Raw genomic sequence first — 16,609 nt, 5'->3', positions numbered from 1 at the left:
ATCACTAATTTGAAGATTATTGTGTACTGACCTTGCTTTGTCTATCTCCATCTTGTTGCAATTTATTTTCTGTTGCTTTATTCCCATTTTCTTTGTTATTTTTCAACTTGTTTTCCATGCTTATGTCCAGAATTGATGCTGTTTTCACTTCCAATTGCTTCTTCAAGGAGAGGATCCTCACTGGGTTTTTTGTACCATTTGCACTTGATGTTGATGTTGGACTTGTACCCGACAACTCTTCAATTTTCCCAAGTTGATTTAGATGCCTGGTAGATTCCGTTTTAGAAACATCTGATGCATGGGAAGGGGGAGACAATGCTGATTCAGTTTTGGAAACATCTGAGGGAGCCGGTGACAGACGCCCGGCTGTACTTGAATCTGGAGTTGGCAGCAAATCTGTGGAGACTGAAGATGCTTTTCGCAAAGGAAAACCTCCCTTAAAAGGAGGGAATGATGATGACGAAGATTCGGGTCGAGATAGCGAATCAGATTTCGATGCACTGGATGATGGACGAGCTACAATTCCCGAGTCCTCTGATGTGGCAACACTTAAGGATTCTACTTGTGCTTTAATGTCCAGGTTTGATTTGAGAAGATGTTGGGGAAGTCTGCGAGGTAGAGTTATTTCTTTAGCTAATACTGTTGACTGTATGTGGGGTGAACAATTTGAGCAGGGGTTTGTTTCTTTGGTTGGTTGGGATGGAGGTGGCTGGTCTTTCTCTCTCCGTGGTGGCGGAGGAGGAGGAGTCACTGTCGGCGACAACAATGAAGAAGATGATACATCATCAGTCAATTCTTTCTTGCTCTCGTCTCCAGAAAGGATTGATGTGTCCCTTCTTGATGCCACAGAAGCTCTTTTCGATCGAACCTCTCCATCTGAACTCTCAACAGCAGCTACATTTTCAAGTGAAGGTGAGCCTAAAGTTTGTTTCTTTCCCTGCACACTACCACCCTCATTTGATGACCCTGATGACTGAGCTGAATCTGAGCTTTTCTGGGCACTGGGAGCTACCTCATCAGAGTGAGAGCTTAGCTCCTGGCTTGATGAAGTGCTTACTTCTCCCTTCAGACTAGTCTCAACATCAATCAAAGAACCTGTACTACCTGGGCGTGGATGCATGTAAGTCTCTTTGAAATCCTCCGGTGATATTTCCTGTATCCTTTTATGAGTTTTTGGTTTACGTTTAGAAGGCCACCTAGCTTTTAGGGAAAACTTCTGTAAAAAACCACGTTTTTTACCTGAGCTTGTACTTACTGTATCACTCCTTAACTGATGTTGTTCTAATTCTACAGGAAAAATCTGGTGTTCTGGGATTTCTTCTATATCCAGCATTTGATCAGACATATCTAATCCTATGTCATCCACATGTTCACTAAGTGATGACATAATTGTAGTAGAGTGTATTTCAGTATTGTTCAATCCATCGAGGACTTCATATCCATGATCTTCATAACTATCACGAGACATCTTGTTTGTCCCTATCAATAAGTCTGGTTGGGAGGAGTTTGTTGGCTGGATTGCATTAGGAAAAAAATCAGATTTGTCATCACCGGTCACACGAAAAAGAGTATTCCTTGCTTCACTGTTCTTTGGAATTGTCTGAGTTTCTTCAACATCTGATTTTTTACTTGAACCGTTTTTTGAACTGCTACTCTTTGGCCATCCCAAATCTTGATGCGTACCAGAATGTTTTTTTGTCCGTATTTTTTCTAGTTCATCCTCAATTGAAGCACTGAGAGATTTCAATCTTGACATATTTTGTTCACCTTTCGCTCTGTGATGATTGTCTCGTGATGGGGATGGAAAATTGCTACTTTTTCTTTGGCCTTTTGCTGATGAATCCTTCTCTCTTCCTGCTTTATCAATTGTACTTTCTGAAATACTTCTGTGTAGGTCCCACCCAAGCCCTGCCTTCGCAATGTCATCATCTTCTTCACTTGTAGTTGGCTCAATTACCTCAAGAACAGAAGCATTTCCACTTTCCGAAGTTAAAGATAACTCTTTCAACTTCTGTCGTAGTTCTTCTTTGGTCGGTTTCTTCTCTATGCTTGAGCAACTCAAGGAAAGTTTACTGTGTGATGCTGAATTTTTCCTAAATTTTTTACTTTTACTAGAATGCAAAACATGGGTAGTTCCTGCCTTTAATGAAACTTTCTGAGGCAATGGCGAAGATAGTTTCAAACTAGTATCACTTTTTGAGAAAGAATCGAACAAACTAAAGTCATACTTTTTGTTGATGGTGATGTCCAAGTTTTCCTCAACTGACAAATCTAAATCACTATACATCTTTTTCCGCTCAAAAGAGTCTTCAAACTCTACACTTCGAACACGAGTATGCACTGGAAACACTCTTTCTTCACCCAGAATGGGCATTCTTCCATATCTCTCACTTAAACAATCCTTCAATTCACTTTTGCTGCCAAATATATGGTCCTCACTGATATCATCATTGCTTGAAGACACAAAACTAGCCAAGGAAGTTTCTGAGGAAGACAGAGACTTCACTTCCAGTTGAAGCCCACCAACTTGAGCTTCGATTTGAGCAATTTGTTTCCTGTAAACATAAGAAATTTATTTATTACTTATTTATAACTGTAAAGTAATTAGCATGCAGAATACACAAGAAGAATATACAGAAACGAGAGAATAATAATGCAACTACTAAATTACTACTTGTTTAACAGTTGATTTCATTGTAGTTTAATGCATGTAATTTACAAATTCTAATACATAAAAGTGTGGAAAGAGTGGTCTCATATATTACTAGAACATGCATCATGCATAACCTGATAGTCAAAAGAAGAATGAATGTGTTTTTAAACTTCGGGTATAAAAATCATTTGTGCAAAATACTCCTCATATAATCAAGGCTGAACCAACATATTTTTTAACCTGATAGTATAAACAGGCTGACAAGACTTGCAGTTTAGATAGGAAAATTTGGAATTTAAATCAAATGCCAATATCAAATCCATACAGTGGAGCAACCCAAATTCCACAAAAATCACACTGATCATTCTGAGAGTGGACCATGTCAAAGAACTTAGAGATGGATACTTTTGACAGATCATGCATCCTTGGCATCTCTTGTCTAACGGTTCAGCATAAGATATTACATCTACTTCATCTTCATCATCATCATTAGTATTATTATTATTATAAAAGTACAAACACCATGCATATATAACACACTAATGCTAGTAAACTTCATGAACATGTCATCAGAGCTAGTGAGAACAAGAAACAGGTAAGTGAAACTACAGCTTATCCTGAACCATATCCACAAAGATATCCATTCATCCTGCATCTCAGCAACTGCAAGGTGTTTTATGTGTGCTGTCTGTGCTTTTATATTATGGGGATTAATAATAAAAATGTATATTCCATCAGAAGAGATTATTTTCTGAATATTCTTTTTCACCTGCTATCTTAAGTACGTCCTCTGTTACATTATCTGCATTCTACAATAAATATTCAATGAAGTATGAAAAATAGTAAAACATCTTTATCACTGGATATAGCCTACCTCTCTGTGAAGGTTACATTGATTCAAATTTCCAGTTCACTTTTACATTTTCTTTTAGTTCAGAACTCTGATTTACCAGGTACTTATGTCCATGGCTGTGCATCCATACAATCCAATGACAAGATATCAATGATTGTGTAAATATGGGAAGACCTGTTTTGCATCTTCAATGAAAGACCTACAACACACAACTGATTTAGAAATATGAAATCCAAAAATTTAATATATTCTTTTTTATGTGTGTATGGACATGGTTATTCAAAAAGAAGAAGCAGATTACAAACCTTTATTGTGAATACATGGTGAAAGATACAAACATGTGCTATGCGACAAAAGTCGAAACAATAATGCATTTCTTTCCACACGTGCTTCAAATGGTCTAGAGTTACAGACTCAAAAGCTGCAAGGTAGAAGTGGGATGTAAACAGTGTCTTTTATGTACCCCTAGAGATGAAAATTGTGAGGGACCTAGGCAACCATCAACGACACATAAAGTCATGGTGCCCAACTCTTACAATTCAGCATCCCGAAATGTCGAAGGAATTCTCTGGGGGTTCACCATATTGCTTTCACCACCTATACTTCTGCTGTATGGGATACAATGAAAATTCTACGTGGGTTATTAAAACTTTGATTCTTATTCTCTCCGGTGACGCATAGCACATGTTTGTGTCTTTTACCGTGTGTCCACAATTAAGATTTGTAATCTGCTTCTTCTTTTTGAATAATCCTATATATGTGGATATATGAAGTTTTGACACTGTCATAGAGATTAGTGTTTTGCAATATGCACTTACTGAAGGATTTCCAGAGGTTGCTTTGAACTGAAATGATTCTTGTTGGTGTTGTTGCGGAGTCGTTTCCAACCTTCCTCTGAAACAAGGAGTTTGTGTTCCATGTCAGCCAGGTTGCTTGAAAACCAGCTTCTGTACTGAGACTGCCAGCTATCATGCAGATTATTGCATAATTCTATAGTCTCGTCTATGCCATGCCTGCAAAGGAAACAATATTATTTTTCCTATAAAATGGGATTTATTTATAGACTGCAAACATAATTGTTGCTTTTTAGATGTGTTCCCATTTCTTCCTGATTTTTACAACATATTACAATTTAAATGTTTGCAAGGGTGAAATAAATGCATTAAAATTGGACAAAGAATTATGCTATTATCAGTATTTTACCAACCATGCATACTATTATCAATGTGTCAACATGGGAAATAGATTACAGCTCCCATACACTTCATTTCCAAATGCAATCATAATTTCTCTGAAATTCAAAATCTTTAATGACGGAATTGTATTTTTTTAATAAAAAATGTTAAATGCACAATTCCTTCAGTAGTACTGTACGAGGACTATTTTTCTTTCAACCTCCGATGGCGCCATCAGGTGGCCCATGAAGCACTAGGAAGCGGGGCATCATGCAGCGTGATTGGCATCCTCCTTGCCACTACCACCACCACTTCCAAGCCCAACGCTTCAGTTGAAGCTGAGCGTCGGGCACGTAGAGATGTCTGCTACAATCGACTTTCCCACCAAGTGCAAGGTGTGTTACTGGTAGACTTTATGGAGCTGGAGACCACAATCAATGCGGCTGCATACTGTGAGACATTGCACAGACTACGCAGAGCCATCCAGAACAAACGCAGAGGCACGCTGTCTTCAGGCTACGTCTTGCCTCATGACAATGCCCGATCACATGTTGCTGCGTCAACCCAAGACCTTCTTCAACGATTCCACTGGGAAGTGTTCAATCACCATTCCTACATCCCTGAACTGGCACGGAGTGACTTCCACCTTTTCCCGGTGATGAAGAAGTGGTTGGGAGGATGGCGCTTCCACATGAATGAGGAGCTTCGGAATACCGTGCAGACCTGGCTCAACAGACAGGCGGCACCTTTTTTTGCAGAGGGTATTGGAAAGCTGGTGCATCTTCTTGGTGATTACGTTGAAAAGTAGATTATCTGTGTACATAACTTTTGTCAATAAATCCATTTTGCTATTCATTGTGGTTTTGATTTCATGCCCTATCGGAGGTTGAAAAAAAAATAGCCCTTGTATTAGACTGAAATATGTTATTTATTACTACCACAATTTTGGAGTTATAGAGATGGTGTTGTCATCTGTGTGGATATCCCAAGATTCTTTACTGGGCAAGTAATTGAGATATTTTGTGCTGCTTTCTAGTTCTGTACAACCTAAACCAAACTCCATGGTGCACAGTGGTCAATTCCACAGGTACCACTCCACCTACTCCATTGTTCCCATGTTCATCCATCCCAGCTAGGGATTTCCACTTCAAGCACTGATGGTGTAACAGCCTCTTGAGCACCATGGAATGAAAAAGGCTTTTCATAGGATGATGCATGATTAGTGTATCCTGTTGCATTGCCATGCCTATCAAGCTTTCCGCACTTAAGTATGCTACATCTTTTCAAGCAGTTCCCTAATTTTCCTCGTGCAGGGTAAAGGTTAAAATTCTGGGATTCATGTCGAGGATCAAACCTCAGACTGCTTATACCAAAAGCAACAGTGCCAACTACTGCACTATGTGAGGTGAGGTTGTGACAATTCCCTATAGCATGGTATCAAACAAGGCTGAGTGGTTTGAAGATAATAAATATCATATGCATCTACAGCTGTACTGAAGTTTGTAAGTAATGTGACGTCCACACCCTCTAACAACCTTTTGTAGTAATATTACTGTAAGAAGGAAAATCTGGCAAACTATTCTACGTAGGTGTGACTTAACTTGACACTTATCAGTCATACCTTCCTTCTTTTTTAAATAGTTACACTTTAGTGGAGTTTTTTTTCTATTCACAAACAGCCTCATTCTTCACTAAGCCTGCAGAAAAATTAGGGGATGATTCCATATTCCTGTCATCCCACATGGATCTCACCCTGCCATATGATTTAAAATTACGGGTTACTCACTATAGTGTAATGACCTAAAGTAATTTGTCCCTTTGAGTGATTTCTGTAGTTTATTCCTATACATGGGGCATTCCAACATTGCGTGTGTGCACGGCCTGCTTTATAAAGGCCAGAATCCTGAAATGTGGCAACGCTGTCTCGCCGGCCTAAACATCCAGTTACATAGCATGGGCGCAAATAGCAAAATTGATGTTGACTCTTAAAGAAACATGGGAATCTGTGTAAATTTTTTTCCTTTTTCCAAATCTGGAGACAAGATAGACATTATGATGTAAGTGGAAAACATACATTAACAATTGAAATATAAATTTGCCGTTAAATAACTTGAAATAAGCAGAAAATACAATGCCAACTTTGCATTTCATATGCAGTATCAAGTATGGAACTTTCCAATAATGTGTAGCTTGCCCTTATTTTATTTGCTAGCATTTCGGAATGACATTCGAATTAACAACTAAATATTTAAATGATGGAAGATCTAACACACTGGACTTAAGGTTCTAAAAGTAAGACGTACAAAGTAGTTGTGGATGTGATAAACCAGCATGAACAAATGTTATATTCAGAGTTTAAATAAATCTTTTAAATCTTATGTAGCCTACATATTTCTGTACAACGTCTTCATTTTAGCAGTCTATGACATAATTGCCAAGATTTTGTTCAACAGACAGTACATTGTACTTATGATGTTCATATGTACAAATATTTGTTTTGTTTGCATATAGCCCATGTATGTACAAGGCTAAAATAATGCTGAATGCTGGTGACTATCTAGTCCCTGCAAGAAAGTGGATAATTTTGCATGGTTTAGAAATTAGAAAGGGGATACATTTCCGTTGTTTTTCTCTTGCGGAGATACGTCACAGTGAAGGAATTAGTGATTTTGTGTTCTACAGTTTTTGTTAGGTTAGGCAATTTTAATTTTATGCTCTTAGAGGTTTGTTTGAGTTTGTATTGTTTCCCCGAATTCTTGTTTGAGTGTTGTAGTTTAATCCTTGCACTTAATACAAGTAAAAGCTTAGTGTGTGGTGCCTCATGCACACAACTTTTCTCAGCGTCAGCGTGGAATTTGCTTTTTGCGTAAACATTTTATAAGCCTCTGTGTCATGGTTATAGCTCTTTGATGTCACTAATTTATTTTGCACATGATAATTAAAAATATTAATGACATCAATATGGGATATTTATTATATTCAATGATTCACCACATGTGAAACGTACGGAATGCTCCGTGAAATGCTGATATGCTGCTCAAAACATGTAATGTATATTTTTAACAACTTGATAACATATTGCTTTACTTAGGAAAAATAACGTTCAATACAGTAACGAATACAATTTGAGCGAATGAAGTTATTACGGGATGAATAGGCTACATAAAATAATTACTTTTTTTCTACTTTTGGATGTTCATTCTCTAATGTTTCTTCCGAGAAACATCGGCTGGCTGATGTCAAGGTTTACACGGTTTCCAAATTGAAGGCTCCGGCCTCTATTAAAGATGGCGTGGTGTGTGACATTTTACACACAAAATTTGAAGTTCTAGTCATGAGATTGGATTAAAATATTAAAAATGAACTGATTTCAGAATTGTGAGGTACTTTGTGGTATCTGCTAGCAAATGAAAATAGCATGAGTGTGAAGGCATAGGCTGAATGTGTGAAAAGCATTAACAAAAGTACATTTCATGTGTGATGAATTATAAATGTAGCAAATTTTGACTTTATTTGTCTTGTGAAACATATACTACAGATGCCAGTAACTTTTATTGGTGAAATGTGTAAATTATATGCATTCACAAACATCGAAACTTTAATGGAATTAAAAGCAATAAAAATTTCCATATTAATTCACTTTAATATTTACATGGAGTAGGGCCACTTTTCGTCAAATGCCCCACAAGCAGATGGAACAAACAGCCAGTATATTAGGGAAAATACAGCTGTATTTATTCCATTTCTTTGTGAGGTATTGAAGTTTCTTCTTTACTTTTTGCACTCTAAGAAATATGTGTAGGATCTGTAATATAGGAAGACGATCGGTTAGCATTGGTTTACACAACATGCAACAATAAATTTACTTACAAAAATAATAGTCAAACAGTATATATTAGCATAAAACTCACTCCTGCTGGCTGCCTTTCCTTCCACCATTAAGTTTTTCCCTGAGCATTGTATTTTCTTTGTACAGCACCTGCATTTCCATGATCATCTTGTCATGTAGTTCAATAATTTCTTCATGAAACCTTCCAAGTTCTCGACACATTTCATCTCTTTCTTTGGCAAATCTTTTTCCAACAGATAGGACATCCCTGTACAAGTACATTAAACACATACCTAAGTACACATAAAATATACAGCTTACAAGCAAAGATACAATAATAGCATATTTGATAGTGGTCCTGTAGGCAAGGTTGATAAACAAAAATAATACTGACATGGAGAAAAACCATGATATGAATCAATGGGGGCAATGCTACAGCCAAGTATCCTGGACACAAAGGTGCAATTTAATATCAGCCAAGGATGATTTTATCCCATTCATCTCCATAACTATATAATAGTTATATTTATAACTATTTATTCACAATATTTTCAAGTGTTTTTTCATGTTTCAGGGAAAGAAAGACGTTGTCGCTGAAATTTATAGAACTTCTTAAAAAACAGTTTTACAGATAAGTGAGTACATTTCAGTACAAAATACATGTACATGAGGCAAGTTGTTTCATCCTTTCATCATCATTGGTGCAATACCCGACTACTGTGAAATTAATAGTTTTTTATCACGAAAAACTCAACAATATTTCATGTATTTATTATTTTTAGTTATGTGCATGAATTTAATGCCACAACTTTAGGAAATTTACACTACTGCAAGGTTTCTTATTTTGTCATTCTCACATTAAAAGTGTACAAAACAGAATTCATGAAGTTCATACATAAAGATTAGAAAAAAGGTTATTTTCAATATTGGTTTGACAAAGGCAGTTAACTTTGTTTTAGGACAATAAAAACACTTAAAACAAAATTAAATAAAACCATCCTTACTTGATTCATTTGTACTTTGGATGGCACGTCGCAGATTATTCAGTGTTTCGCAATACACCTCTGCTGTAATTGTTCGTCCTGGTTCCAAAAATTCCACAAAAATTACACCCTTTTGGTCCCAAAACACGGTTGCTATGATTTTGTGAACTGATGGTGTTTGTTTGAATGTCTTCGCTTTAGGAGAACCAGAGTGCCGACATTGCATTGAGTGCTGCTTTGACTCCCCAGTGGTGTACGATATCCACGTTTCATCCCCCATCACTATGTGCAAAAAGATGTCATCTCCAACCTCCACCCAGCAGGCAAAAAAATCACGTGCAGCTGTCCTTCTTTGCTCTTTGTGAGCGTCTGTCAGCATTTTTGGTACCCACCTCGCACACAGTTTGTGATACCCCAGGTTGTCAGTCACAATTCGATGCACTGTTTTCACAGACACTTCTGGAGACTCTTTGGCAAGTTCAGATATTGTGAACCGGCGATTGGAATGCACTTTCTCGTTAACGCGTTCCACTAGATCGTCCGTCTGAACACTACGCCTTCCACTACGCTCATCGTCATGGACATTTGAACGCCCTTCCCGAAACTCTCTGCACCATTGCCTGACCTTCCCTTCACTTATCACTGTCGGTCCATAAATGGCACATAATTCCCGATGGATGTCAGCTGCATTCTGTCCTTTGGCGTTCAGAAATCGTATGACAGATCTCACTTCACATTTGGCAGGATTTTGTATTACGGCAGCCATTTCACCTTACTGCTACTCGCACGTACGCAACCCCACTCTGACGATTCTATCTCTGTTGCAAGCACAGAATACTAGGGCATGCTCCTGCACATGCTCAACTTCACCAGTGTTGCCAAACCCTGCGTAAAAAATTATCGGCCCTATTTTTTTGGCATGCACCTCGTATCTTGTGGTTTCCTCAGGGCAACATCATTAAATTAATTTGGTAAGTGCTGATTTTCATTGGCATGTTGCATGGAAAACTACAGTTAATTAGAATATTTCCACAATAAAATATTTCTTAATGAAAATTACTGCACAAACTAAAAAGACAAATTTCAGGAGCACCTCTCGCATGATGGCCATCTGTGAGCAAGTAAGTTCATGTGACATTTTGGATGGAACGCACCTAGGGTTACCAGATCGATGTAAGGGAAATGTAGGACATGTTTTCCCAAAATGCAGGACACAAAACATTCTCAATAAATAATACATATTTCTATAGAACACGTTAGAAAGTAGTTGAAAAATGACACTTTTCAGTTTTAAAAAAATGAATTCTTAATAAATTTTTAAATTCAAAATTTCAAAACTTGCAATCATACTAATTAATGCACCTCTTACTACATGATTTAAGTGATAGTTTTCAGAGAAGACAATTTTTATCAAAATTTCAGGTTTAGTCAAACTATATTTATGTTAGAGTGGACAGTCAAACACACTGAAATTATATGGATCAGTACCAAACATTTTACAGACTTTATGAAAAAATAATTTCTCTCGTGAGTCTGTTGTGCTGATGATGATGCTGAACCCTGTGGCCGAGTGGTTAGCTCATCGCGCTGCAATACTAGGGGTCCTGGGTTCGAATTCCCCTCAGGCTTGGTTGTTTGTGAATGTCCATTCATCAATTTCATCATTTCATTACTCATCCCCATCTTCGCAAGTTAGCCAAGAGGCCAAAACGAGAAGTAAAAGAAAATAAATCAATCAATGTTGTGCTGATGGTAATGAAAGTACTCTCTCAACATTTGAATTATGACCTGTAAAGGCAAACAAATATTCAGCAATTACCGTAATTTAAAATGGTTCCAGAAGTTTCATCTTAGGTAGTTTTTAGTTCAAAAACAGGGTGTCTACCAAAATAACACATCCAGAATTCTTGACTTTTTCTGGACTTTTCTAGACCTTTTTTCAGTTATTCTTAACGTTTATTTATTCGAACCCTGCTTAGGTAAACTTGGAAAATAGTAATTAAGAAAATAAATATTTATTTAATGAAAACCCCTACCAAAGGGCCAGTTAAGATAAGAACGGAAGCTGAATTTAAGAAGAGAATTAGATCTGCTTTCTCGTATTAATGCATCCTGAACTGTGTTTGGCAGACAAGTGAGACTTTGGCATCTGGACTCACAGCCAGTATAATCTTATGTGGGGCTTGTGTCGGTTGTCCCTATTAGTTTGTGACTTTCCCTTCATCCATCTTATCTTACCACCATTCATCCTCATCTTCACGATTAGCCAAACGGACAGAAAAAAGTGAAGTAAAATAAACTAAATCAACAATCAGTTATTTTGATAGCAAAAAATATTGACCACAAGAATCATTTATTGCCTTTTTATTGACTTCTTGTTGATTTCTTTACTTTTTCTTGACTACCATGACTTTCTTGACTGGCAGACACCCTGAATAACTTTGTTCTCTATACCCCTGCTTTACAATCAAATTATATTGAATAAGAATGGGCAACACCTTGTTCCATCAGTATAAACCCTAAGGCAAGACATTCTGCTCAGACATTGAACAGCAACGTTATCAGAAAGTGGTCCCAAAACTTTGTTCATTAATTGCTTCTGTTTCCCCATTTGTTTAATAGCAGGACAAACTTTTTTCTTTTTGTGCAATGACGGAATCAAAATAAATTTCACTATTGAGTTTGGAAGTGCAGTCCATAGGCTAGTAACTTGCATCATTTTTTTCTGTTACGTACTTTCCTAATTAATATTATGCGATGCTCAAAAATGTAGGACATTTATAATATTTTTCAAATTCCTCATGGATGCCGGACATAAGGCTAAAATGTAGCACATGTCCGGGAAAAACCAGACGTCTGGTAACCCTAAATTCACCACATGCCAAGTAGTTTGGACCTCTCTGGCTGAATAAGTATGTCCCTCTTATGATGTGTTATGGGAACCCCAGTGGCATGGCGTGACTTTTTTCAAAGTGTTATCAGCCATCAGTATGGCAATTATCATTTACAATCCCCCCCCCCCCAAAAAAAAACAACAAAAAAAAAACATGCCTTCGATCTAGATTTCTGTTCATTTCATTCTTTTATTGCAATCCACTCAGTGATTTAGCCACAAACACTCCTAGAAAGAACTACCACTCATGCAAGGGCCGGCAACACGATTGGTTAACGTATTTAACAATGTTGTTACTTTATTGATTTAACAATGTTGTTATTTTATTGAAACAACTTTTTAATTCTTCACATTTTGCTGTTACCTGCGGTACATGCACGCCTCTGGGGAAACCACTCACACACATACCTACATATTAAATAATAACAAAAATTGCTGAGTTGTGAAGTTTATGTGGTTCCCAGACTAGTACAATACAGCTAACTCTGATTGTTGATGTAACTTTTATGTTCATTGACAATAAACAATCCAGTGCTCACTTCAAAGAATTTCCAGTTCAAATTGTGGCATTGTTGACCCACATCTGTTTCTTAAGCGAAACTATATGCTGAATTCTTGGGATTATTCAAAATTTCTGGAGCAGATATAGAACAATTGGGGCACCTACATCCCTCTCCCTCCCATCTGTTGCAAGGGCATCCCAAACCCCATTGATTTCAAGTTTAACAACTGTTTTAATCTGATCCATGTATACCACTATCAAAATGGGGACAATAAAGCAAAATCATTGCAAACATGTAACATTTTTTTTTTCAAAAGTTACATGAATTGTTTGTAGATGAAATAATTACACATGTCATACACATGTACTATGGAAGTGTGTGTGCATATAAATATTTTTATGTTTTAAAGCTCTCTGTCCAACATCAGAATTACTAATAAATATCTTACCTGAAATAGCCTTTGAGTTCAGAATTCTCTGTTCTTAGAATTTCAGAATCAGTCTCTACATGTGTGTAATCAGAGGCAATTCCCAAGGCTGCTTCATAGAGAAGAAGATATTGAGCACATGCCACATGACCACACATGTTTGCAAAATCATACGCTTTGTACCCTATGTCATTCTGAAATGGAAAAAAAAAAATTACACTATTCTCTTTATATGGTTATAAGTAGAGCCCGGAAGTTCAGGCATTTATTTTCGTTAAAATAGGCAGGCAAAAAGGCATTTATAATGTGGAAAATAGGCACTAAAAATGAGAAAAAAAAGGCAAAATAAACCGAAAAAATGGCACATTTGGAAGTCGCTTACTTTTATATATAATATCTGGCAACATGTTAAAATCTACATTGGGAAGAGCATTTCAATTTTCTCCGTCTTGATTGCACATAACTGCAAGGTGTTTTTTTAAGTTCTCAACATTCATTGATAGTCGTCTGTCAGAGAGAATGTTTTTCATAATAGAAAATGACCTTCCTACTTAGACAGAAGTTATTGGAGCATACATAGAACAAGCTAATGTAGCTGGACTCATTTTGGTAACAGCATTTTCATCTTTTAGAATATAACAAATTGTTTTCAATTGTTTCAAGTCCTTATTTGCACTCACTACCCGTTTGCACTTTTCCGCAACAGCTGACCCCTTTTCTCCTGGCACTTCCATCATCTGCTGCATAGATTCCTCGAAGATTTTCATGGATGCTACAAGAGTCTCACCTCTTTTTTCTAGCTTTGTAATTGTCTCTGGCAATGCACCATAATGTGCAAAAATAAACGACAGTTCAGGAGTTTTTCACTTCACGAATTGAAGCCGCTTCATTTTCTGGATGAGCATCGATCACCTCACTGATTTTTTCAAGGTTGTTAGCATAATATATAGCTGCTGATATCCAGGTTCCCCATCTTGTCAAGACTGGTTGCGGAGGAAAACTAAGCTCAGGCGTAACTTCCTGAAATTTCCGGGTTCGAGAGGGAGATTTCAGAAATATCTTCTTTGTGTTCGAAATCAACCTCTCCACTTCAGCAGTCAATTATGCACAAGGAAATGTTAACCGAAAGGCAATATCCTAACTCAGCTGGAAATACTTTTCTCTCACACTTTTCTCCTTCAGCAATGTTGAAACATGCGTGAGTTCAATATTACTTAAATAAGGCGAAAATTATTCACGTAATAAACGGAAGAAAAATAAATGCCAACATTTTTTTTTAAAAAAAATGGTCAAATTTCATTGAAAAAGGCAGAAAAAGGCATTATAATTAAAAATAGGCAGTGGGGTCCCAAATAGGCAAAATAGGCAAAATGAAAAGGCTTCTAAAACATTCGAAACAACATAAAAAACGTATATCCGGAAAAATTTTATCAATATATGCAGTAAATAAAAAGAGGCATTTTGCCAAACTTCCAGGCTCTAGTTATAAGAGATATTACAACTATCAATAACTGTAGAAAATTACTTTTACACACTATTACATGATATTTGTCATTTGACTCCTCAATTAGCATATGATTAATTACTAAATACTAATTTTACTACATAAATTCCTTACTTATAAGCCTTATGATGAATGTTGCTAGAAAAGTTGGTAATACTTTTAAAAAATATTTTCATAAAAATCAAACAAGACATAACCAAAAAAAATCGTGAAGTTAAAAATTTCAGTAGGTCAATAGAAGCTTAAAAGAACAATCACTAACTTTTATTTTCTTCCTTGCATACACACGCAAATTTACACTCATAAATTGAATGATCACTTGCTTAATTTATTAATTCTGGATGATGAAGATGGCTCAAGAATATTTATAATTCTGTGATTTTCTTAGAAGACTGACATTTCAAAATTAATTATTTTTACTTTATAATTTTTAAAATATTTTATATCATCTTAAAATTATTTTCCCTGTGATAGGTGGTCAGAATGTATTGCTTTCAAATTAACTACTGTAGTAGCACAGAAAGTTTACTGTTCCAGAAAGTTTAAAAGAAGACAAGATACATCTACAGAATATTATATTTAAAAATACTGACTAACAGATGCAAACATTGTAGAACATGGTACAGTAATTAGAGGCAGATCTTTGTATTGTGGGTGCATAAAAAGTACGAGGCAAATTGCCCATTGATATTTTCATTAATTTCTCTCTTATATCCAACATGTTTTTTAACAGTGGCAGCAAATAGAGGGGGAGCCCTCCCCCCACTTTTTGCCCCTCACACTATGCTAAACCTTATCTACAAAGGGAAGTAAACTGTCCTTGCCCCCCCCCCCCCCCCAGTTTTGGAACCCCATCGCCGCCACTGTTTATAATGAATGAATTGTACTCATGCAAGTGCAGTGGTTGTCAACTGCTCCCTTGGCCTCTTGTTTCAAACAAAGTAAATTAACATGAAGATGGATGAACAATTTACTCTGGTAATATTTATTCATTCTGCTTTATAGTGCCTTTTCATGCTATCACGTACAATTACACCTAGACATATAAAAAGCATGGTTATATTTTAAAAATAATACATAAATATAAAAAAAAAGGTAAAGTGCTCCCCTGTGCTTAGCAACCATGCCATGAAGACATATAGGGTGTGTGGGGGTAACGCCCCACACTTTCTTGATCCGGTTGTGAGTGGGGGTGATGTGATCAGCATCACGCCCCTGACCGCCTTTACCCCCCAGGGTTTCCCCCAGGTACCCATGTTATTCGACGCTGGGTGGGCGCCGGGGCCGCTTCCATCGTTAGAAAAGTTCCCGGATTTGAACCGGCCGGGGAACGAACCCGGGACCTTTAGCATGGTAGTCAGACGTGTTACCGACTGAGCCACAGCGATAATACATAAATATAACTTTGGCAAACCTTGAGTGTAATACTGGCTCCGTGTGACAGCAACAGGCAACATGCTGACAACTTTCCTGCTCTTGCTGCCAAATGAAGAGGTGTATTTCCACTATGATCTCTATGGTCTACTGGAATATTCTCCTTTTTCATATATTGCAGTAACCACAAAAGAAGCTGCTCCTGCAATATAATTATACAAGTTCAGTAATGTAATAGGGTACAGCATAAGAATGTGCAACAAATATTTTTGGAATGGACAATAGCCAAGTATTTACGGACAACATTTACATTATGGTGCTATAGATTTTCAATACTACAGTCATATCTGAAATAAAGCAATCATCTTTGGAGCAAGTCAATGCTACGTGTTTAGCAACATTATTATAACATTTT

General features: G+C 36.9%; 1 protein-coding gene across 3 annotated transcripts in view; it reads right to left on the bottom strand.

Annotated features, from left to right (window-relative positions):
- LOC146003239 (uncharacterized) overlaps positions 1-16,609 on the bottom strand; it is a 121,060-nt gene that overhangs the window by 9,461 nt on the left and 94,990 nt on the right. For all 3 annotated transcript variants that reach the window (XM_083141418.1, XM_083141436.1, XM_083141427.1), the window contains 5 exons: positions 16,235-16,396; positions 13,338-13,510; positions 8,593-8,778; positions 4,325-4,519; positions 32-2,555 (listed from right to left, as the gene is read on the bottom strand). In XM_083141418.1, the coding sequence (XP_082997544.1) occupies positions 32-2,555; positions 4,325-4,519; positions 8,593-8,778; positions 13,338-13,510; positions 16,235-16,396 (3,240 nt within the window). The remainder of the gene's footprint in view (positions 1-31; positions 2,556-4,324; positions 4,520-8,592; positions 8,779-13,337; positions 13,511-16,234; positions 16,397-16,609) is intronic.

This window comes from Lepisma saccharinum, chromosome 1 (assembly GCF_977018435.1).
Source record: "Lepisma saccharinum chromosome 1, izLepSacc3.1, whole genome shotgun sequence".
Taxonomy (NCBI): domain Eukaryota; kingdom Metazoa; phylum Arthropoda; class Insecta; order Zygentoma; family Lepismatidae; genus Lepisma; species Lepisma saccharinum.
This window is presented reverse-complemented; position numbering and strand designations above follow the sequence as displayed.